The following is a 23,632-nucleotide window of genomic DNA, read 5'->3' on the forward strand; positions in this document are numbered from 1 at the left end:
ATCAAAGCACCAATATAGAACTCAGTGATGGAGAGATAGCCAACCTATAAGATGCACAGTTCAAAATACTGGTAATCAGGATGCTCACAGAAGTGGTTGACTATGGTCACGAATGGAGAAAAAGTGAAGGCTATGCAAGGTAAAATGAAGAAAAATATACAGGGAACCAACAGTGAGGGCAAGGAAACCAGAACTCAAATCAACGATTTGGAACACAAGGGAGAAATAAACAATCAACCAGAACAGATGGAAGAAACAAGAATTCAAAAAATGAAAAGAGGCTTAGGAAACTCTGAGACAACTTTAAACATTCTAACGTCTGAATCATAGGTGTGTCAGAAGGAAAAGAGGAATAGGAATAAATGGAAAACTGGCTTCAACAAATAATGAAGGAGAACGCCCCCATTCTGGCAAAGGAAATACACTTTCAGGAAGCCCAGGAAACTCAGAGAGTCCCAAACATGTTGGACCCAAAGAGCTACACACCAAGGCACATCATAATTACATTAGATGAGATTAAAGATAAGGAAAGACTCTTAAAAGCAGCCAGAGAAAAGGGGACAGTGACGTACAAAGGGGTTCCCATAACAATATGAGCTGATTTCTCAAAGGAAACCTTGCAGGCAAAAAGTGGCTGCAAAGAAATATTCCAAGTCATGAAAGGCAAGGACCTGCATCCAATAAGACTCTATCCAGCAAAGCTGTCATTTAGAATGGAAGGGCAGATAAAGTGCTTCCCAGATAAGGTCAAGTTAAAGGAGTTCATCATCATCAAGCCTGTATTCTATGAAATGTTAAAGGGACTTCTCTAAGAAAAAGAAGATGATCAAATATATGAAGAGTAAAATGACAACAAACTCAAAACTATCCACAACTGAACCTAAAACAAATAGAAAGACAAATTAAGCAAACAACCAGAACAGGAATAGAATCACAGAAATGGATGTCACATGGAGGGTTATCAGCAGGGAGGGGCAAGAGGAGAGGATGGGGGAAAAGGCACAGGGAATCAGAAGCATAAATGGTAGGTACAAAATGGACAAGGGGAGGTTAAGAGTAGTATCGGAAATGGAGAAGCTAAAGAACTTATATGCATGACACGTGGACATGAACTAAGCGGGGGAATGCTGGTGGGATGGGTTGGTGTGTGGCAGAGGGGAAGAAGGGGAGAAAGAAAATGGGACAACTGTAATTGCCTAATCAATAAAATATATTTTAAACATATTTACTTGGCCATAAAAAAAGTGAAATCTTAGCCATGTGCAACTACGTGGGTGGACCTAGAGGGTATTATGCTACGGGAAATAAGTCAGAGAAAGACAAATATGACATGATTTCACTTACATGTGGAATCCAGTGAACAAAAGAAACACACAAACAAAACAGAAACAGACTCATAGATGCAGAGAACCAATGATGATTACCAGTGGGAAGGGGATTTGGGAGCTGGGTGAAGAGGGTGAAGGGGTTAAGAAGTACAAATTGGTAGTTACTAAACAGTCATCAGGAGTAAAGCACAGCATAGAGATATGGTCAATAATAGTGTAATAACTATGTGTGGTGCAGGTGGATACTTAAACTATCGGGAGATTGGCTTGTAAATTATATTGAATATCTAACCCTATGCCGTACACCTGAAACGAAACAATAATACTGGATATGCAACTGTAATAGAAAACAAAACAAACAAAAACAGTTAGAGCTGAGCACGTAGAGGATTCAGGTAAAGGAGACTTAGAAGGAAGTGGCCACATGTGAAAGCAAAAAAAACTGAAATTACATGGCTGGTGGGGGTCAGTGGATTGAGGTGCCAGCCTGTGAACCAAAGGGTTGCTGGCTCGATTCCCAATCAGGCATAAGTGTGGGTTGCAAGACAGGTCCCCATGGGGGCATATAATAGGCAACCACACATTGGTGTTTGTCTCCCTTTCATTCTCTCTCCCTTCCCCATCACTAAAAAATAAATACTAAATACAATCTTAAAAAGTTAAAAGTAAATTTAATAAACTTTCTACCATAAATGATGGAAGCACAAACAACAGTAGAAAAAGTAGAATCTATGTAAACAAAAACTACTCCTTTGGAAGAAATAAACTTTCACTTTTGTAATATTCACGGTGAGCAGAATCGTAAAAATGATCCCCCATGGCCACGCCTTTGTATAATCCAGTTCCCCTGAGTAAGGGTGGGATGTGTAATATAATGGAATACACGCCATGACTGTGTGGCATTGCCTGAGCCAGGGGATTTTGCAGATGAAATTAGAGACCCAAATCAGTTGATTTGGAGTCATTCCTAAGTAAGGTCATCTCTGGAGGGCCTGACCCAATCAGGAAAGTTTTTAAAAGGGGCTGAGCCCTTCCAGCAAACGATTCCACTAAATAATAAACTTCTCTAAACCAGTAGAAGAAAGAACAAATATATTAAGAGGCTGCTCACAGAGGAGAAAATAAATGGATTACACACAGGAAATGCTCAACTCAACAGCCATTTGGAGAAAAGTAATAAAAATGAGATAATAATTTCACACTCATCAGATTGGCAACATTTTATAATTGATAGGATCAAGTATTGAAGGACAACAGAGGAATATGTGTACACTGGTGGTGGAGCGAAAACTAGTTCAACCACTTTGCAGAGCAATTTGGCAATACCTAGCCGAGTGGAAGTTGCACATACACCATGACTCAGCAATTCCAGTTCTAGCATCCAGCCCAGAAAATATTCTCAGTTACACAGGGCGTAGCCCAACTAGAATGTCAGCTCTGTGAGAACAGGTCATATTTTTTCTGTTTCATTCTGTGCTGTATTCCCAGTGCTGTCGATAGTTGGTCCTTGATTAATACTGGTTGACTCAATTAATGAATGCATTAAAGACATAGTCATCTTAGGAAAGCATCCTCTGGCTTCACTGAGGAGGTGAAGACTAGAGGTAAGAGGAGGAGGTGTGCAGTGAAGCAGTGATGCAGTGATGCAGTGACTCAGGAGGAAAGTGACAGGGTTGTGATCACAGAGCCCAGTTCAGACAGAGGAGCCATCCCTCCCCTGTTGCACCTCTCACTTGCTTGCCAGTAAACTTGGCTCCTCTGTCCTCTGATCACAGACAACCTGAGGGTTTCTGCCTCAGTCTCAGCCAGGAGCTTCCTCAGCTCATCTCTACTAGTCACTGGAGAGCTGAGCACTGAGCAATGAGACCCATTGCTCAGCAACCTTATTCAGGGACCTAGGAAACAAATCCAGGCCCCCCAGACTAGCATTGAAAGCCCTTTAATACACAAGTCCCACGTGCCCCCACACTAAAATTCCCCTGGGGACCCTCACAGGTCAGCAGCAAGTGATTTGGCCTGGGAGGGGACTGGAGCCCAGAGCAGATGCCCCATCTAAGGTAGGCACCACTATCAGCTCCAGCAGAAAATAGCCATGGCCTTGGCTGGTCCTCCTGACTGTGGCTGCTGTCTCTCCTGTGGTTCATGCATCCCCCTTCTCCATCTGTCTTTCACTCCCACCTCTGGAACCTCCCACTTCCAAGAGCTTGCGTTCGACTGCCTCCCCATGTGTGATTGTCTCCCTTTCTGATGTCTTCCAGCTGTGCTTCTCTCTTCACTGCCCCTCCCCACCAGGCAGTTCTGCAAAGCTTTGGTGCTTGTACCCAGGGAATCTGGTGCTTCCTACTATACAAGCTGGCTTTCCTCATAGTCCTTCAGTAATACCTTCTGACTGCCCTGGCTGGGTGGCTAAATTGGTTAGAGTGAAGTCCTGTACACCAAAAGGCTGCATATTGACTCCGGGTCAGGGCAGGTACCTTGGGTGGGAGTTCTAGCCCTCAGGCACATATGGACCTGTGGGAGATGACTGATCGATGTTTCTTTGTCTCTCCAATCAATAAAGATATCCTCTGGTGAGGATTAATAACAACAATAATAGTAATATCACTACTACTACCACTACTACTACTAACACTCTCTGACTGTCAACTGTGCCACTGAGGTGCAATATCTGGAACTCTTTGAGTCTGCCTATGACTTTCTTCCAAGTGCGCCCTTCCCCCAATTTCTCCTTTGCTTATTCTTCCCTAGTCCAGCCACTATCGCTGACACTAGGGCAACCTGCTTAGTGGTGTATTCTCACCCCCTGATGTCCCCATGGAAGGAGGCTCCTCTCCTGCTCCACCAAAATCCCCAGCACCTTAGGCTTGTTTTCAGTTCATCAGCTCCCCTATCTCTGCTTTCAGACCCAGGTCAACTCTCCAGGCCCATGACTCATTAAGGAAGCCACTTCCTCAATGTCCTCAACCCTCTGTATGTCAGTGCAAGTGTCTCTGAGTCCCCAGGGTTGTAATGGAGAAGGCTCGGGGAAACATGAGTGTTCTCTTCTGCACGGAGCTCCTTGGGCCCAGGAATGGAAGGGGAGAGAGGACCACCATGCATCCCAGCAGACAGATAGAAAGTGGACTCAGGAAAGGATTTGGTGGACGTGGGGTAATTCTTCTCACTTTCTTGTGCAGGAATCCAGGTGTATTAGTCTTAATAGGGTGGGTCTGGGATTCTCAGGTTCCAGAATGCAAGGACTCTACCCCTTCTAAACCTTTCCTGTGTTAACAAGAGACTCTCACAGTTGGACTGGCCCTTGGTAGACAGGAACTCTCATTTTGCTCCACCAGAAGCCCTCTCCTTCGCCTGCCACTAGCTTAGAGGAGCCAGGACACCTTGGGCAGTGCTGGCTTCCAGGCCAGGGGCAGGAGGAAGATAAGCCAATCCAGGAACATTTTGTAGTGCCAGAAAGTAAAGAAGTGGTCAGAGTCTGCCACCACCACCACTGCTGCTGGCCAGCCTGCAGTCTTGGTGCAGATGGAGGCCCCTGCCAGGACAGCTGCACTGCCAAGCACACTCAGGCAGCACAATGGAAGTTCCTGACAAGTATATCCAGCCCTTGCCAAATATATCCCATTGTGCACACATCTAGTGTGAGACCCCTCCTGGGGCAGGTGTGCACCATGGCTGAGAAGCTTGGCTGTCACCACCACAGGGACACCTGGCAGGGGAAGAAGTGCTTGGAGAAGGATGGCCACCACTGCTGCCTGAAGTGCTCAGACAAATTCTGCTAGTGGCATGACACCTGCTACCACTGTGATAGGGGTCTGCACCCCTTGGCCAAAGAAACCTTTGTGTCCAAGGAAAACAACAGCCTGTGCAACAAGTGCACCATGCAAGGGGACTCCCTAAAGTCCAAGGGCTGCTTCAAGCCCATTGTAGCAGGAGATTAGAAGCAGGTCCATGGGGACTGTCGGGCACAAAGACTACTTCACCAGCAGCAGGTGCAAGCCAGTCGTCGGGACTGGAAACTTCTTCCCTAAAGGGAGGACTTCTACTGCATGACTTTTGCCATGAGGCCTAATTGGCCAAGCATTGCATGAAACTCAACAAGGCCATCACACCTGGAGGAATCACTTACCAGGGTAAACTCTGGCATGCTGAGTGCATTGTGTGTGTTAACTGCTCTGAGAAGTGGGCTGGGCAGCGTCTCACCACTGTGGAGGACCAGTATCACTGTGTGGATGGCTCCAAGGACTTTGTGGCCAAGAGGTGTGCCACATGCAAGAACCCATCACTGGGTTTGGTAAAGCCTCCAGTGTGGTGGCCCATGAAGGACAATCCTGGCACGACTACTGCTTCCACTGCAAAAGATTGAAAAAAGCCCCATGAATCTGGCCAAAGAGTACTTTGTTCTCCATGAGGAGCAAGTGTATTGCCCTGACTGTGCCAGAAACTGATAAAGTGACAGGAGCTCCTGTCCTGTAAAATGGAATTAAGTCCTGTTCTCTGTGTCATCACCCACTGCCCTGCACCATGCATAGGGAAAGAGCGCTTTTACCCCTTCAAAGTTGTTTCTTCTGTCTTTTCTCACATTTCACAGTATCACTCAAATAAGGAGATACATTGCTCATAGTAGAATTTAGCAAAACACATGCTGGCTGGTGTGGCTCAGTGGATTGAGTGCTGGCCTGTGAACCAAAAGTTTGCTGGTGTGATTCCCACTCAGGGCACATGCCTGGATTGCAGGCCAGGTCCCCAGTAGGGGGTGTGGGACAGTCAAATACACATTGATGTTTCTCTCCCTCTCTTTCTTATTTGCTTCACCTCTCTAAAAATAAGTAAATAAAATCTTTAAACTATAGAGTTTTGGAAAACGCAGCTCTGCAGCAAAGTTAAGTTTTCAATGGCTGCAGTTAAAAATCTCACTCTTAGCTATATTGACTCTTCTGCATGTTATCATACAGCAGAAAATAACTAACCATTTGGATGCTTAGTGACATAAGAAAGAAGCCTAACAGATAAAGTTCCCACTGAGATGCCCTTTGTGACTCAGCTGAGACCCACTGTGTCATCAATCGACACACAAGAGTTGCAGCAGCTACTCCAACTGCGTTCTCCAACCTGTGGCTCATCCTGTGTTCTGTGAGCAGAAGAACTTACTGGAATGCATAGTTTAACTTCCCCTTCAAAACTTTTCTTCTGTTCCTTTGTGCTTTTGTTCAACTAATATGAATTTCTAGAGAATTAATATTTGAACTTAGCTGTGATTCCAAACTCACCTTTCACCTGTACTAATATTGGTGTTCCCAGTGTGCCATATGTTCTGAACGTTCCTACTTTCAAGCATGGAACATGCAGGTGATTTGGAAAGTGTAGCCAGGTCTGGGAGAATGAGCCTGCTTCAGAGGAATATCATCACAGTGAATACTTCTGGAAGCTATCCAAACTAACCCAGATTTTGTTTTTGTCTTTTCAAATAATAACATTTTGTTTAGCCCTGGTAAGTGTGGCTCAGTGGATTGGATCGAATCTGTGAAATAAAAGGTCAGAGGTTCAATTCCCAGTCAGGGTACATGCCTGAGTTGTGGGCCAGGCCCCCAGTGGGGGCCATTTCAGAGGTAACCAATGAGTGTTTCTCTCTGATATCAATGTGTCTCTCCCACTCTTCTTCCCTCCCTTCCTGTCTCCCTAAAAATAAATGAATACAATCTAAAAGTTTAAAACAAACAGACAAAATAATAATAATATTCTGTCTTACAGTTTCTGGTAAAGATGAAGAAGTGGGTCAACATGGGTCTCCTCATCAGACAACCACAGCAAAAGTATACGGCCAAACCACAGAAGAACTCTCACTCACAACCATCAGAAAATGTGAGCTGTATGGAAGTCTGATAACTAAGGAATTAAAGAAACAACATTCATACAGATGGGTAGGAAGGGTGGAGGGGCAGAGACAGCGAGATATAGAATGGGGCTGGTCCCAAACCCATATGAGGTGGATATGAATTGGGGTGACATCTCAGGAGTGAGGGATTCCAGCCCACACCAGCCCAGCCAGCCCAGGGTTCCAGTGCCAGGAAGCTAAGTCCCCATAACTTCTGGCTGTAAAAACCAGTGGGGGTTGGGTCAGTGGGCTGTTCGGGCTTCTCCTCTTGGAGGGCCCCAGATGTGGACTTACTCAGACCCGCTCCCTTCAGGTTCCACCATGGGGCAGCACCTTGAAGGACACCAGTGATATATGGGGAGGAACTGAAGTGTCTGGCATCAGGACGAGAGATGCGAGACAGCTTGTTCCCAGACAGGACTGCAGATAGCATCATGCTCCTCTTCTGAGCCCTGCTCCACACAGAGCCACTGTGCAGGAGCACAGTATCTTAGACTGCATCACCTGGCTCACACAGTTACCCTGCCCTGACAACTATGCCCTGACATGTAAAATGTGTATCAATGAGCAAGAGTGTAGGCATGCATGTGGAAGCAAGTTGGCTGCCTGCCAGGACTCTGAAAAAAATCTTTGGACAGAGCCCTTTACATTGTATAATAATATACAAGTTGTTATATCTTACTTTAGGAAGAGGTGCCTTTTAAGAACCTACCCAAAGTTGGGTAGGCTTAGGATAGATAACCCTCCCTGTGTGGATCGAAGTTCGAGTACTTGCTGAGCATTTATTGTGTTCTGTTGGATCTCAGATAGAGACTCTCTGAGTGTCAGCTGTATCTCCATAGTATGGGCATGAGCACAGTTCCCGTTTCATAGGTTTGCAAGCATCAAGGGCAGCAAGTGTGTAATGATTTGAGCATAGAGCTGACACAGAATACATGTTAATAGATAATAGCCATTATTATTACCATTCATAGTACTGTGTAAAGTTTTGCTTCCTTTCATCCCAGCTCTGAAGTCTCAATCTCTAGCAAGGGGAATGGACAGCTCATGTGTTTTTTCTTCCTCTACTACCCACCTTGCACCTTCTTTTCCTCCAGCCCTCTTCCTACCTGCCTCTAACTCTATTGTTAGCCCTGCCCCTAACTCTAGGCCCACCCAGGCCACACCCCTCTCCCGTTTGCTCTCCCACTAGCCCTGGGCTTTTGTGGGAGCAGTCACAGCTCTAGCTCAGCGGGGCAGGAAGCTCATGGTGTAGTTTGGAGGTATGGTGGCAAAGCCCACATGTTTGGGGGACACATTGATGTTGTGGGGTGACTGCGGGAACTTGAAGTAGAAGTTCTGCATGATGGTGGTGAGGAAGAGAAAGAGCTCCATTCTAGCCAGGCCTTCTCCAAAACAGTACCGCTTTCCTGAAAAGACAGGTGAGAGGAGGTGAGGTCTATTGCTCTCCCAATTCCTGATGTATTCTCCTGGGGGGAGAGGATGGTTCCGGGGCCTGAGAGACCTTCAGAGAAGCCCCTAACATCCCTCAGCCTCAGATTCCCTTGTATGTGGGATGGGAGTGAGTCATATCAGGATGTAGCAATGGGAATTTACATGACCCTTCCTCTGAAATACACCAATATGGCCATTGTGCTGCCATCTCCTTGTTAGGACTCTGAAGAATTTCAGTGACCTTGGACAGGTCTCTGAGTCACTGTGGGCCTTGACTTTTCTCATCTCTGAAATGGGTACAATCATCCCTTTCTTTCTGCCTGGGCTCAGGTACTTGGTATTTATGAGGTTTGCAGTTGGTTGGCTGCAGGGTCGATCATAAGAGGGACTTCAGAGCTGGAGGGAGATACTAGGCTACACCTCAGAGAGGGGAACTGGGATGACGGGGCCCCTGTTGGAGTGACTGGTTGCTTGGCATCACACAGTGGACTCTTACCAATGGAGAAGGGCACAAACGCATCATTCTTCTTAAACTGCCCCTTTTCATCTAGGAAGTGCTGGGGGTTGAAATCAAGAGGATTGGAGAAAAACTTGGGGTCCTTCAGTACAGAGCCCAGCATTGGAAACACTTCGGTGCCCTGTGGGGAGGTGGAAGGGGATTTGATAAGTGGGAGGGGGATGTGTGTGCCAAGAGCTCATGGAGCCAGAGGGGGTATTTGGGTGCTGTAGGTGAAGAGAAATGGGAGGCAGGGGAGTCAGGGTCTTTCTTGAGGTAGGAGCTTTGGGGGACATGACTTTTATGTCACTGTGACCAAAAGTTCGGGGAACCTGGGATCTATGTCTCCTGGGGCAGGTGGTTTGTGGGTTATGGTGTGATGTCACTCAACACACGATATTTGGTGGCCATGAGAATCATGCCCCAGAGGCAGGCAGGCCTGGGAAGTGAAGTTAATGTTGCCTGGGAAACAAAATTTGGGGGACATGGGGTTCATATGTACCTAAGACCTAAGGCAACAGGTCTTAGGTAGACATGGGATTCAGTTGTCTCTAAGTGGGAAAGTTGAAGGGACACGTGATTGAGGAAGTCTGCAGTTGAGGGAATCGGACAGGCACTGGAAAGCTTGTAAGGAGAGTGGGGTGTTGGGTCAGATGGATCAGGTTTGAGGTCCATGTAGACTGGGTAAGGGCAACACCTTAGGGAGCAGGAAGTTTCGAAACTTGGTGTCCTTGGTGACTCTACGAGCCAGGCCCATGGGGAGCATGTCTCCGAATCTTTGGATCTCGTGGATTACTGCCTCTGTGTAGGGCATCTTGGCTCGGTCTTCGAACTTGGGCTGACGGTCCTTGCCAATCACCTGGTCAATCTCTTCATGGACCTTGGCTGGGGGATAAGGGAGAATTTGGCACCTAGGGTTCTCTGGGCAGGATGATAATCCATATCTATAGAACTGCATACATAACATGTATGACTTTGTGTGTGAGATGGAGAAAGCATTTAAAACAGGTTGTCCTGAGACATTGTTGGCACTGGGTCCTGATTATGTAGTTGTGCCAGAATCATGAGGGAAGCTGTGAGGGAGGAGGCTTGGGGATTGGTGGGGTCAGCACAGGAGCTATTTACTAATTAGTTCAGATTGCTTTAGCTAAATATCATGACCTAGTGTTTGTTTAGCAGGATGTGTGTGAGGGCCCAGGACTTTGAGAGGGGAGGATCCACAGTGTGCTCAGAGAAATTTTCAGAGTCTGTGTCCTTAATTTCTCTGCCCCTTCCAGCCTTACCTGCCACATCTGGGTGCTTCATGAGCAAGAGGAAGCCATATCGCAGGGTTGTGCTGACCGTCTCGGTGCCCGCAAAGAAAAGGTTCAGTGTGGTCCGTACCAGGTTCTTCAAGTAGAACTCTGTGTTGGGGTTCTTCTTTTCCTGCAGGGAGAGGCAGCTTCAGGCCTAGCCCACTCCCTCATGCTCTCAAAGTTGGTAAGAATGGCCCCAGTTGTGCCAGGCCTCTTCCCAGGCTGCTGGTTCTATCCCAAATGCTCTTCTCACACTCTACTCAGCTATCTGTCCTTTAATTACCAACTTGGGTGCCACTTTTAATTTGTAGAAATATTAGAAAGGGAGGGGTAGAGACAGACAGTGAATGAGAAAGAGAGGTAGACAGACTATGATAGATTGCCTCAGAGAGAGTTGAAGAGATATTTTCTGAAATGCAGACAGACTTTTCAGCAGCTGTACAGTATTCCCTCCCCGAAAACCTTACAGCTTACTATGGAGAATCCACTCCCTGGTCCTTTCTTCTTGAACTTCAGGCTCCATAAAGCCCCATCTCCTTTCTTCACAGAAAGGAGACTGACATCCAGCTGGGAGTGGGGACCCTCAGGTGTCACATAGTAAAGTCAGGTCACCTGTCCACATAGGTTACCTTATAACCAAGGAATGAAAGGTAAGAACATGGTGGCCAAAAGCACCGGCCTTAGAGTTTGAGAGGTCAGGGTTTGAGCTAGGTTCCTCTGCTTCCTCACTGTGTGACCTCAGGCATGGCACTTATACTCTCTGGGTCTCAGTTTCTTCTTTCCTAAAATCAAGATCATAGTAGAGCCTCTACAAGAACTGGTATGAGTGTTAAATAGGTGAAAACCATAAAGTTGTTAAAATAGTGCCTGTTGCATGACAGTGTTATACATGTGCTTGTGCTTATGATTTGCACACACAATTCCAGCCTATGGGTAAAGGCTCAGTAGAGAGAACAGTGATGGTGAATTGATTGGAGTTGTGAGGATTATTATGATGTAGTGGGCAAAATAAATGGGCTTCTTTCCTCCCCAACTCCCTGTGTGACTTCTTTCTCACCACTGGCTGCTGACATGTACCTCCTGCATGCGAATGAGGAAGGAGTCAATAAAGTCCCGAGGGGAGTTGGGATCCAGCGTGCGTTGGTTCTGCTCCACCTTCTTGGCTATAAAGTCTTCCAGCCCCTGAAGCTCCTTAAATGCCTGTTGCTGTGGCCCTGGCAGGTGTTTCATCACTGAGTGGAACATCTCATATAGCTGAGGGTGGGTCATGGAGAAGGGAAGAAAAGGACATGTGTTGATGGACATCACCAAATTGGAGTGGGACTTGCATCAGGGCAAGGGAGGCACTGGTTTAAAGGCACGCATTTACATGGGGCTGGATGGAGTAGATATCTAAGGTTTTGTGTGAAGTCCCTTGTCCTAGAATTTAAGTAAATTGCGTTGCAGCTGAGAATTCCTCCCTCGCTTCCTTCCTTCTTTCCTTCTTCCCTTCCTTCCCCTTTTGTTTTTGTAGGGCAAGTATAGCTGAGCTACCCAGGTATTGGAGAGTGGGTTTGGGGCACCTCTTCTGGGTTCAGTTGTGCGAGGCGGAAGACTCGTTTTGAGTGGACCCTGTCTAGCGGAGGATAGGATTTGGGGCACCTGAGTCTATGTGCAAGAGTAGTTGGTTGGTTGTGGTAGGGTCCATGTTGAGCCAGGGCAGGACCATTTACCTGCCCTGTAGATGTAGCTGTGAACTGGAAGCTTCCGAGCATCATGCGCAGCAGTGACAGGAACTCTTTGTCCTCATAGTCAAAGCGGTCACCAAACACAATGGAGCTGATGACATTGGAGACAGTTCGGCTCAGAAAGAAGGTGGGGTCTATGAAGGCACCTGGGAAGAGGTGTGGGGTCGGTAAGTGCAAAGAGATTTAATCCTGGCTGGTGTAGCTCAGTGGATTGAGCACGGGCTGTGAACCAAAGTGTCACAGGTTCGATTCCCAGTCAGGCCACATGCCTGGGTTGCAGGCCATGACCCCCAGCAACCGTACATTGATGTTTCTCTCTCTCTCTCTTTTTCCCTCCCTTCCTTCTCTAAAAATGGATAAATAAAATCTTTTCTAAAAAAAAAGAAAAGAAAAGAGATTTGGGAGAGTGAAAACTTTGTGACCTGGTACCACCAGTCTGTGAATTCCAGGAACACCTTCCTCCAACCCAGTTCCCTTCTCAGGTCATAAAGCGCCTGTCTGAGTAGGGTGTTTTCCTCCTCAGTACCCTGGCGTCTCCAGCTCACCACGTGTGGCCCGAAGGGCCTCAAGGAGGAAGCCTGCCTCCTCCTGGATTCGCTCTTCGATGCCCCGCTTGCCCACTCCGAAGTCCCGCAGCGTGGTGATGGAGAAGCGCCGGAGCTGCTTGGCGCGCTCCCCGTTGCTGAAAGCCACGCCTGTGGAGGAGGGTAGGAGTGGGGAGTGGGTTTAAAGGGGGCGGGGCCTGAAAGTGGTGGGAGGAGAGAGAGGGTGGGTAGAGAATGACACATGGAGAAACACAAAAAAGAGACCAAGTTGGAAGGAAATCAGAAGGCAAGGTGAAAGATGGGTGCCCAGAGAAACAGTGAGAGGCAGAGACACTCACATGAAGAGAGGGAGAGAGAGTGGAGGGAAGGAGGCAAAGTGAGATATCTGGAGACCTGGGAAGTGGAAGTAAAAATTGAGAAGGATCCTAAAACTGAGGTGGAGAATGGTGAAAAATATATAGGGAGAAACTGAGAAGATCAAGAGAGAAGAGAGTACTATGAAGAAATAGAGGGCCCTGGCTGGTGTAACTCAGTGGATTGAGCATGGGCTGCGATGCAAAGTGTCGCAGGTTCGATTCCCAGCCAGGGTACATGCCTGGGTTGCAGGTCATAACCCCCAGCAACCGCACATTGATGTTTCTCTCTCTCTATCTCCCTCCCTTCTCTCTCTAAAAATAAATACATAAAATCTTAAAAAAGAGAAGTGACATAATTTTAAAAAAGAAATGGAGGTATGAGAAACTTGAAAGAAAAATAGTGAGATTCTAGGACAAATGAAAAAAAGAGGCAGGAAGATAGAGAGAGGAACATGAAGAAGCACAAAAAATGAGAAGGAGAATAAGATAACAAGCAACGTGGAGATATGGGACCAGGCTTCTAAAGCAAAAAATCCCAAGAGCTTCTAAGAGATACTAAGAGGAGAGTAGTTTAATGAGAGAGAATTGGGAAATGGGGCAGAGAGAAGCAGGGAGATGCAGACACACTAAGACAAGTTGGAGGGATCACAGGGATAAATAGGGATGGAGACAAGGATGGAGAGGAAGGGCTCTGACACAGCCCTGAGTGAGTGGGTCAGTTGGCAGAAGAATGCTGGGGAAACTGAAGCCACTAAATATGCTTGACCACATTCCCCCACATAAGATTCCCCTCACCATAGCCTTTGAAGAGCCAGTCAAAGGTGGCTTGCTCGCCTCGCCCACTGAATTCCTCTGCCTGGTCCACCAGAGCCTCCTTCACAGCCTCCTGGCCCCAGAGCACCACGACTGGCCTCGGGCCCAGGTGGACTGTGAACACTGGACCATAGCGCTCCCTGATCTGAAGGAGAGGGGTGGGAGTGGTGAGTGTGTGCAGCCTCAAGTCTGAACTGGCTCTGTACCCAGCCTTCACAGAATGGCATGCATTTTTCCCAGGTTCTGACAGTCAAGGACTGGACATCCCAAGATCTGGTCTTTCCTGGCTAGGACCCTGATGCTAACCTTCAAAATGCCCTTTTCCTAAGAGTTCAGCCCACCCTTTCCAATCCCCTGCCACGAAGTCCAGCCAGCCTGCAGAGGCCCCCAGCCCCACCCTACCACCCATCTCCCTGCCTCCTGACACCTTCATGAGGGAGTTGTACATCTGTGCTGTGTTCAGCTGCAGGTAGTTCCCGATGAAAGGCAATGCGGGTGGGCCAGGAGGCAGCTTTCCCCAGAGCTTCCTTTGCTGCCAGACAGACATCAAGATCATTATAGTGAGGCAGGCCAGCAAAGCCACCAGGAGCAGCCCTGAGGCCAGCATGGTGGCACTGAGAGTGACGGTGAGATGGTGATGGCTGGAATGGTTTGCCTTTATACCTCCTTGGACAGAAGGGTGGATGTTGGTTCTAATTATGTAATTGTGTCATATTATGTTCCAACTACACTCCCCACTGTGCTCCCCTGCATAGCTTGGGATGCTGCCAATGTAAGAGGCTGTTTTTCCTTGGTGGATTAACAGGGAGTGGGCCCAAGATTGAATTTTTGACTCCTTGTGGGGTGTTTGGCCAGGGCTAAGGACTTGTGGGGACAGTAGATATTTTGCAGAACAGAAGATTCTGTAATTTTTGCATGCATAAACCCCTGAGTTTGGTATTTGGGATCTCTGAGTGACAAGGCCCCCCACCCTAAGTTGTGGATTTTGGTTTCTTAGGAGAGAATAATGAAACATTTAAGGGTATTGGAATGAGACAGGAGCGTGGCTGTGGGTTTGGCGGTCATTTTATGAGGAGGGGTGGAGGTGTAAATGTTTCAGGATGAAAGCATCTAGGGAATGGATTGGAGGGTCCTGAAGTTAGAAGCAACCCAGCTGTGGATGTGGACTTCCTGTGGGGAGAGATACAGGGTCCGGCAGAAGTAATGCTTGCTTGAATGTGGTTGGTAGGATAATAATATGTGTGTAATAATTTATAGTCTTCAATTGAACATTTCAGCTAACATGTCATATGGTGTGCTTGAGTGTGATATTGTTATATTACTGAAGTACATCCTTATGATTTTGTAATAAAAGATTTTGTTATGAAATAGGGGTGTTATTTGTGCCAGACACTATATAAGAAGAATCTAGCTGAATCTTGTAGTCAGCTTCTCACTGCAGATGTCAACTTGCTTTTATTTTGGACACAATACCATTTCTTGATGCCCAGAATTCTCATTGGAACCTCAAAGTGAGGTATGGATGGGATGTCACAGAACCGCCTAACTCTGGTTGGAAAAGAAGACCAAAGCTGTTGTTCAGTGAAACTTTCCACAGAACTGGAGAAGAGTGGTAACTCATGGTCTCAGTTGGCAGAGTGATGGGCCAGGAGTAGGACATACTGATGACAAAACACAGTACAAAAAAATTTCAACTGTGTGAAGGAAAGGGTTCCCTACCCAGACCCTTATGGAAGCCTATTAAGTTGATTGTATCATTTCTATTGCTATTGTTAATATTATTAATGTTTCCAAATTTATGTATGGGTAAACTGAGGGTAGAAAACAGAGTAGACGGGGGCACACATGTCTCTCCTGCTCTACACTTTTATTCCCTCCTTCTGGGATTTGGTTTCCACCAGTGGAAAGGTCGTATTTGAGGGTGTGTGAAGTCCCCTTTAGGGGTGATTCCTGGCTCATCAGTGATGCTATTAGCAGGCAGAGGGAACTCCATCAGGAGAGATTTAGGCAAGCTCTAGTGTCAGGAAGAGAAGTGGGCCTTGTGATGCTGAAGGAGAGAGAAGAGAAAGGATGGGTTACTCTGCTGACCTTCCCTCACTGACATTCCTTCTTGATAAGAAGGAAAGTTACCCACCTGGTGAGCACTAACTGTGGAGACTGAGTCAATGCAGGATCTTCCTGAATCTTTGTAGGAATAGGTCTGGGTCATTATTATTCTTACTTTGCAGGTAAGAAGACCAAGACTCCATACATCCACTTGCTGGAGGTCACAGGTAATAAGTGATGGAGTTGGGCTTTGAATTCTCACTTCTTTCCCCATCGACTGGCCTAAGCCCCCATGGGGGCCAAATTTAGCAGCAGATGGGTGCTGAGATTGGCATCAGCATTGGCAGGTTATACTATTGGCGTCATGTAGCTCTGGGGAGAGAGGGTGTCCCATTGGCATTGTCATCTCCAGGAAGACACTAGAGTTCAAAATAAGTTGACACTGAACTTGATAGAACAGTAATAGAGCCACCTTGGGTGTCAAGAGGGCTCTGTGGCTGGCTTCAAGGGGGTATAAGGGTGGTACCATATAGGCTCTGAGGCTGGTCCCAGTAGGCTCTGGTATGAGTGCCAGGTAAGTACTGATATTGGTCCCATGTGGGCCTGAGAGGGGCCCCAGATAAGCACTGGACAGGCTCCAATGTTTAGACCACCGTGCTCAGATGCTACCTCTAATCTCTGATGAGTGCAGGTAAGTGAGGTTGGCACCCCCAAGCCTGGCACCTTGCTCAATTAATTCTAGGCCCTTGAACTTCTGAGATCTATAGGGAGAGAACAAAGTGTGAGAACAAAGCAGAGAGAGGAAAGTTGTTTGTTGGTTTTGGAGGGGAAGAGAAGAGAAGGAGGATTAGCACTGGCTTGGCAGGTAGCAATCCCCTAATCTTTCTTTTTGTCTTTTTTTAAATTGAGGTAAATTTGGTTAACAGCTTTATAAAGATTTCAGATGTACAACATTGTAATTTGATATCTGTATACTCTATTGAATGCTTACCACCAAAAGCTTAGTTTCCATCCCTGCACCTGGGTTGGCCTGAAGCCTGGGCCCTTTCTTTCCCCACCTGGTTCCTTGAGAAGGAGGCAGGCAGGACTTTGGGGAGTTTGTTTCTCAATAAACTTGGCATCAGGAAGGGCCCTGAGTGTTTAGGCAGGCTGCCATGAGCTGGGTGGGGAGAGAGTGAGGGGTCAAGTCTGGGAGAATTACTTGAGGTCAAGGGAGTTGGGCCTTGTTTCTGACCCTGGAACATGGAGTGAGAGATCAGTGTCTGACCTCACATACCTTATCTCCTAGAGGCAGGACATGTGCCAATGTGTGGTAGACTGGGATAGGCCTGAAGAGAAAGGTGGTGCTGAATCAAAGAAAATCTCTTCCCCTCACTGGGCCTCAGTTTCCATTTATGGACGGATTGTACAATGGTTAAGAGCAAGATTAAGACATAGATTAAAATCCTAATCTTTCTTTCTTCCTTCTTTCCTTCCTTCCTTACTTATTCTTTCATTGTTGTGTGACCTTGAACACATAACCTAACTTCTCTGAGCCTGTAGGACCAAGGACAGTACCTGTCTCTTTGGCGATTTTGATGAGAAGTCAATGGGTTAGTGTGTGTGATATACACAGCAGCAAGTGTTCAATAAGTATCAGCTGTTCTTGTTATCAATCCACAGCATGAAGAAGATAGACAAAAGTTTTGCTATACCCCATTCTGGCTTTTACATTTGTTGATCTAAATTTCCTGCAGCTTTTCCTTTGGGAAAGAAGGAAGACAAAAGGTTAGAGGGAACTTCCTTCCCCATTTATTCCTCAGTGCAGCTGAGTCTGAATAAGAAACTGATCATCTGGATGGCCTCCTGGAGGGACAGTGAACTGAACAGTTTCTGAAGAAGAGTGGGTCAGTGTTAGAACCTGGGGATGTTCTGGATGGGCATGGAACCCTGCACAGAACGTTGCCCCTTTATCCTTCTCTATTGCAATCCCCTTGTCTTTGACTTTTTCTTTCTCCCTCCCTGCAAGTCAGCCTTCCTTTCAACCCTGTTGAGTGCTCCTGGATTTCCTTAGGTTTGTGTCATTCTATCCAGCAGATTCCCCTAGATGTCTCTGTCATCCTGTTTATCCTTATTTATATATCTATGCATGTGTGTCATTCTGGGTACATACTTGGAGTGTCTGTGCATGTCTGAGTGCATGTGTCAGCATGTACATGTTAATAAATGAACACATGCCTATACCTGCCTTTGTGGAGTATGTGTTGGTGCATAATTGTATATCCATACCTGTTTATGCTCCTACATGCATATCTGTGTGAGTGCACATCAGAGTAAGTGCATGTCCTTGCCAGTGTGCCTGAGTGCATGCCTATCTCTGTGTCTGTCTATGAGTAACATGAATTCACACTTTGGGATATGCCTGTTGGGTGATGTCTACATGTTTGCCTCTGTGTCCAACCTGATGTGTGACTGTGTATTCACATTTGTGTGCACATATGTACCACTGGTAACCATCTATGAGTGCATAGATGTTTTTCTGTGCATTTGGCATAGTAGGTCATCACGTGGGCCACGTTGCATACACGTGAATACCTGAGATCTGCTTGTGCTTCTGTTTGGATTTAATCACAGCCCTGGCCCAGCTCCATTTCCCTTCTTAAAAAAAAAAAACAAGAAGTTCCTTATGTTTCAGAGTATTTACCTCCCACAGTTTTCAAGGGTCACACTAAGTAGAAGGAGCCTCCATAACACAGGTATATCTTAAGAGCATTCTGAGGTAGGTCACTCCCATTGGATGAATTTAAATACCCTCTCACAATATTCTCCCTCCCATAGTATCATCACCCCCTACCCAACTCCTAAGCCATTCAACAAATTTAACAGTCATTCAACCAGTTTTCACTGAACCCTCTACTTTTGTGAGCCTGTACTAGGTGATGCTGAGGACACAGGGGTGACCAAGAGAGTCCTGGGCCCTGACCACATGCAGCTTTCACTCTAGAGGGGAGACAGACCAGTCACAAGGCAGTGACAGCTCAGAATGTATAATGCTGAGATGAGAAGGCACAGGCAGAGAGGTCACCTTGGGGTAAGGGAGCACAGACAAAAGGATCAGGGCAGGATCAGGGGCATAGGCAGCAGGCTCAAGGAGGGAAGGGAAGGCACAGGTAGAAGGCTCAGGGATTGGGTGGGGCATCTTAGCAGAGAAATCAAGGCAGAATAGTGGGACACAAAGAGATGGGTAAGGACCAGGAAGGGGGACCCAGGGAACTGTAAAAGCCCAGAAATGGCACCTGGTCAACCTTGTAGGTTCAGGGTAAGCCTCTAAAGGGCCAACAAGGATTTTCAATGGAAGTATAGACGGTGTTGTGAGGGAGAGTTGCAGGCAGAGGAATAAACTTGTATCAATAGGTAAGAGCCCTAAAGAGTAGAGTTGAGTGCTCTTGGAATAGAGATCTGGGGCCTTGTTCACTCTTAAAACCATCAGCAGAAGTCAGACCCTATGGAGCCATCAGCAGAAGTCAGACCCTATGGAGCCTTATGCAACTTGGTAGGGAGTTTGCTGTCTGTCTGGAAGCAGTAGGAAGCCACAGAAGGGTTTTAAGCAGAGGAAAAAATAATCAGATTTGTGCTTCAGAAAGGTTTATTAGCTTTTTGGAGAAGCTGAGGCTATAAGCTGAGAGATGAGGAAGTGGTGGCTATAGGTAAGAGAGAAGATGAGGCCATGAGGATGGGGGAAGACCCAGTGAGTTGGAGAATGATGTAGAAGGAAGAATGAATTCTTACTTGGTTGTATGTTGGCTGTGTGGAGGCAAGGGGGAGAGGGTGGATTCCAATGTGGAGGATAGATGGAAATGTCATTTACTGTTTTGGAGACACAGATCAGGGGCAGGTTTGAGGCAGATAATGACTTCAGCTTTGGACATGGTGAACTAGGCACAGTTCTTGTTCTTAGGGACTTCTTTTTTATTTTTTTTTATTTTAATCATTCATCAAGTACAGTTTTCTCCCCCCTACTCCCATTCCAGCCCACCCACCCAACCCTCCCCCATTCCCCCCCATTACCCCTCACCCCTAGTTTTTGTCCATGTGTCCTCCAAATTTATTCCTGTAAACCCTATCCATTCCCCCTGAAATTCCCTCTTCTCTCCCCTCTGGTCACTGTCAGACTATCCCCTATTTCAGTGTCTTTGGTTATATTTTGCTAGTTTTTTTGTTTTGTTGTTTAGATTCCTGTTAAAGGTGATATCATGTGGTATTTGTCTTTCACTGCCTGGCTTGTTTCACTTAGCATAATGCTTTCCAGCTCCATCCATGCTGTTGCAAAGAGTAGGAGCTCCTTCTTTCTTTCTGCTGCATAGAATTCCATTGTGTAAATGTACCATAGTTTTTTGATCCATTCATTTACTGATGGGCATCTAGGTTGCTTCCAGCACCTAGCTATTGTAAATTGTGCTGCTATGAACATCGGGGTGCAAATGTTCTTTTGTATTGGTGTTTCAGTGTTCTTAGGATATAGTCCCAGCAGTGGAATTGCCGGGTCAAAAGGCAGATCCATTTTTAGTTTTCTGAGGAAGTTCCATACTGCTTTCCATAGTGGTTGAACCAGTCTGCACTCCCACCAGCAGTGCAGTAGGGTCCCCTTTTCTCCACAGCCTCTTCAAAACTTGTTGTTTGTTGCTTTGTTTATGATGGCCATTCTGACTGGTGTGAAGTGGTATCTCATTGTGGTTTTAATCTGCATCTCTCTGATGGCTAGCGATATTGAGCATCGCTTCATGTGACTTTGGATTTTCTGTATGTCCTCCTTGGAGAAGTGTCTGTTCAAGTCCTTTGCCCATTTTTTAATTGGGTTACTTGTCTTCTTAGAGTGGAGTCGTGTAAGTTCTTTATATATTTTGGAGATTAAACCCTTGTCTGAGGTATCATTGGCAAATATGTTTTCCCATACAGTTGGTTCTCTTTTCATTTTAATGCTGTTTTCTTTAGCTGTGCAAAAGCTTTTAATTTTCATAAGGTCCCATTTGTTTATTCTTTCCTTTATGTCCCTTGCTCTAGGGGACAAGTCAGTAAAAAATTTCTGCGTGAAATATCTGAGATTTTCCTACCTACATTCTCTTCTAGGACTTTAATGGTGTCACGTTTTATATTTAAGTCTTTTATCCACCTTGAATCTATTTTTGTATAAGGTGTAAGTTGGTGCTCAAGTTTCATTTTTTTGCACGTCCAGTTCTCCCAACACCATTTGTTGAAGAAGCTATATTTATTCCATTTTATGTTGCTGCTTCCTTTGTCAAATATTAATTGACTGTAGAGGCTTGGGTTTATTTCTGGGCTCTCTGTTCTGTTCCATTGGTCCATGTGCCTGTTTTTATGCCAGTACCAGGCAGTTTTGATTACAGTGGCCTTGTAGTATAGTTTAGTGTCAGGTATTGTGATCCCTCCTACTTTACTCTTTTTTCTCAAAATTGCAAAAGCAATTCGGGGTCATTTATGGTTCCATTTAAGTTGTTGAAGTGTTCGTTCTATGTCTGTGAAATATGCTATTGGTACTTTAATAGGTATTACATTGAATGTGTAAATTGCTTTGAGTAGTATGGACATTTTGATTATATTAATTCTTCCAATCCATGAACACGGTATATGTTTCCATTTGTTTGTGTCCTCCTTGATTTCTCTCCTCAGTGTTATGTAGTTTTCTGAATACAGGTCTTTTACCTCTTTGGTTAGGTTTATTCCTAGGTATTTTATTTTTCTTTTTGCTATTTCAAATGGGATTTTTTTCTTGATTTCTGCTTCCTCTGTTTCATTGTTGGTGTACAGAAATGCCTTTGATTTCTGGATATTGACTTTGTATCCCGCTGTTTTACCAAATTCATTTATTAGGTCAAGCAGTTTTTTGGTGGAGTCTATAGGATTGTCTATGTACACTATCATGTCATCTGCAAACAGTGACAGTTTTGTTTCCTCCTTTCCGATTTGGATTCCTTTTATTTCTTTTTCTTGTCTGATTGCTGTGGCTAGAACTGCCAGTGCTATATTGAATAGAAGTGGTGAAAGTGGACATCCTTGTCTTGTTCCTGTTCTTAGTGGAAAAGACTTTAATTTTTGCCCATTGAGTATAATGTTGGCTGTAGGTTTCTCATATATGGCCTTTATTATGTTGAGGAATGCTCCCTCTATTCCCACTTTACTGAGTGTTTTTATCATAAATGGGTGCTGTACCTTATCAAATGCTTTTTCTGTATCTGTTGATATGATCATGTGGTTTTTGTCTTTGCTTTTGTTTATGTGATGTATTACATTTACTGATTTGCGTATATTGTACCATCCTTGCATACCTGGAATGAATCCAACTTGGTCATGGTGTATGATCTTCTTAATGTACTGTTGGATGCGGTTTGCCAGTATCTTGTTGAGGATTTTAGCGTCAATGTTCATCAGCGATATTGGCCTGTAGTTTTCTTTCTTTGTTGTGTCTTTATCTGGTTTTGGAATTAAGATGATGCTGGCCTCATCAAAAGAGTTTGGGAGTCTTCCATCTTTTTGGATTTTTTGAAATAGTCTGTGAAGGATAGGTGTTAGTTCTTCCTTAAATGCTTTGTAGAATTCTCCTGTGAAACCATCTGGTCCAGGGCTTTTGTGTGTTGGGAGTTTTTTGATGACTGCTTCAATTTCTTTTGCTGTTATTGGTTTGTTCAGGCTTTCTGCTTCCATTTTATTGAGTTTTGGAAGGTTATATTTTTCTAGAGATTTGTCCATTTCATCTAGGTTTTCAAATTTCTTGGCATACATTTCTTTGTAGTAATTTGTTACAATCCTTTGTATTTCTGTGGTATCTGTTGTAATCTCCACTTTCATTTCTGATTGTGTGATTTGGGTTTTCTCTCTTTTTTTCTTGATGAGTCTGCTTAAAGGCTTGTCGATTTTGTTTATCTTTTCAAAGAACCAACTCTTGGATTCATTGATCTTTAGAATTTTGCTTTTAGTCTCTATGTCATTTAATTCTGCTCTGATCTTGGTTATTTCCTTCCTTCTGCTTGCTCTGGGCTGTCTTTGTTGTTGTTCCTCGAGTTCTTGTAGACGTAGGGTTAGGTTGTTTGTTTGAAATGTTTCTAACTTTTTTAGGTGGGCCTGTATCGCTATGAACTTCCCTCTCAGGACTGCCTTGGCTGTGTCCCATAAGTTTTGGGTTGTTGTGAGTTCGTTTTCATTTGTTTCCAAAAACCGTTTGATTTCTTCCCTAATATCATTCTTGACCCATTCATTGTTTAATAGCATGCTGTTTAATCTCCATGAATTTGAGTGTTTTGGTTTTTTTTCCTTGGGGTTGGTTTCTAGTTTCAGTCCCTTGTGATCTGAGAAATTGCTTGGTATGATTTCAATTTTTTTGAAATTGTTGAGGCTTGTTTTGTGTCCTATCATGTGGTCAATCTTTGAAAATGTTCCATGTACATTTGGAAAAAATGTGTATTTAGCTTCTTTGGGATGGAGGGTTCTGTAAATATCAGTAAAGCCCAGTTCGTCTAGGGTATTGTTCAATGCCACAATATCTTTGTTGATATTTTGTTTGGAAGATCTGTCCATTTTTGATAGTGGGGTGTTAAAATCCCCCACAATAATTGTGTTGCTGTCCATATCTTTCTTGAAGTCCTCTAAGATTTTCTTTATGTATTTGGGTGCTCCTATGTTGGGTGCATATATATTTACAATATTTATGTCTTCTTGGTGAATTCTTCCC

General features: G+C 45.2%; 1 protein-coding gene and 1 pseudogene across 3 annotated transcripts in view; one reads left to right on the forward strand and one right to left on the reverse strand.

Moving 5' to 3' along the window:
* LOC114511650 (cytochrome P450 2A13) overlaps positions 1-14,520 on the reverse strand; it is a 31,947-nt gene extending 17,427 nt beyond the window's left edge. Inside the window, exons 1-9 of one of the 3 annotated variants that reach the window (XM_028530419.2) lie at positions 14,291-14,516; positions 13,846-14,008; positions 12,695-12,844; positions 12,135-12,295; positions 11,500-11,676; positions 10,411-10,552; positions 9,825-10,012; positions 9,128-9,269; positions 8,130-8,606 (exon numbers count right to left, since the gene is read on the reverse strand). In XM_028530419.2, coding sequence (XP_028386220.1) covers positions 8,425-8,606; positions 9,128-9,269; positions 9,825-10,012; positions 10,411-10,552; positions 11,500-11,676; positions 12,135-12,295; positions 12,695-12,844; positions 13,846-14,008; positions 14,291-14,470 — 1,485 coding nt within the window. In that variant the 5' untranslated portion in view covers positions 14,471-14,516 and the 3' untranslated portion in view covers positions 8,130-8,424. Of the gene's footprint in view, positions 1-8,129; positions 8,607-9,127; positions 9,270-9,824; positions 10,013-10,410; positions 10,553-11,499; positions 11,677-12,134; positions 12,296-12,694; positions 12,845-13,845; positions 14,009-14,290 lie in introns of those variants that run through there. The other 2 variants (XM_036011954.1, XM_036011953.1) reach the window with 2 other exon arrangements.
* Positions 3,990-5,820, forward strand: LOC114511549 (annotated as a pseudogene).
* Positions 14,521-23,632: the final 9,112 nt, after the last annotated feature.

The sequence above is a fragment of the Phyllostomus discolor genome, chromosome 12 (genome assembly GCF_004126475.2).
Source record: "Phyllostomus discolor isolate MPI-MPIP mPhyDis1 chromosome 12, mPhyDis1.pri.v3, whole genome shotgun sequence".
Lineage (NCBI taxonomy): Eukaryota > Metazoa > Chordata > Mammalia > Chiroptera > Phyllostomidae > Phyllostomus > Phyllostomus discolor.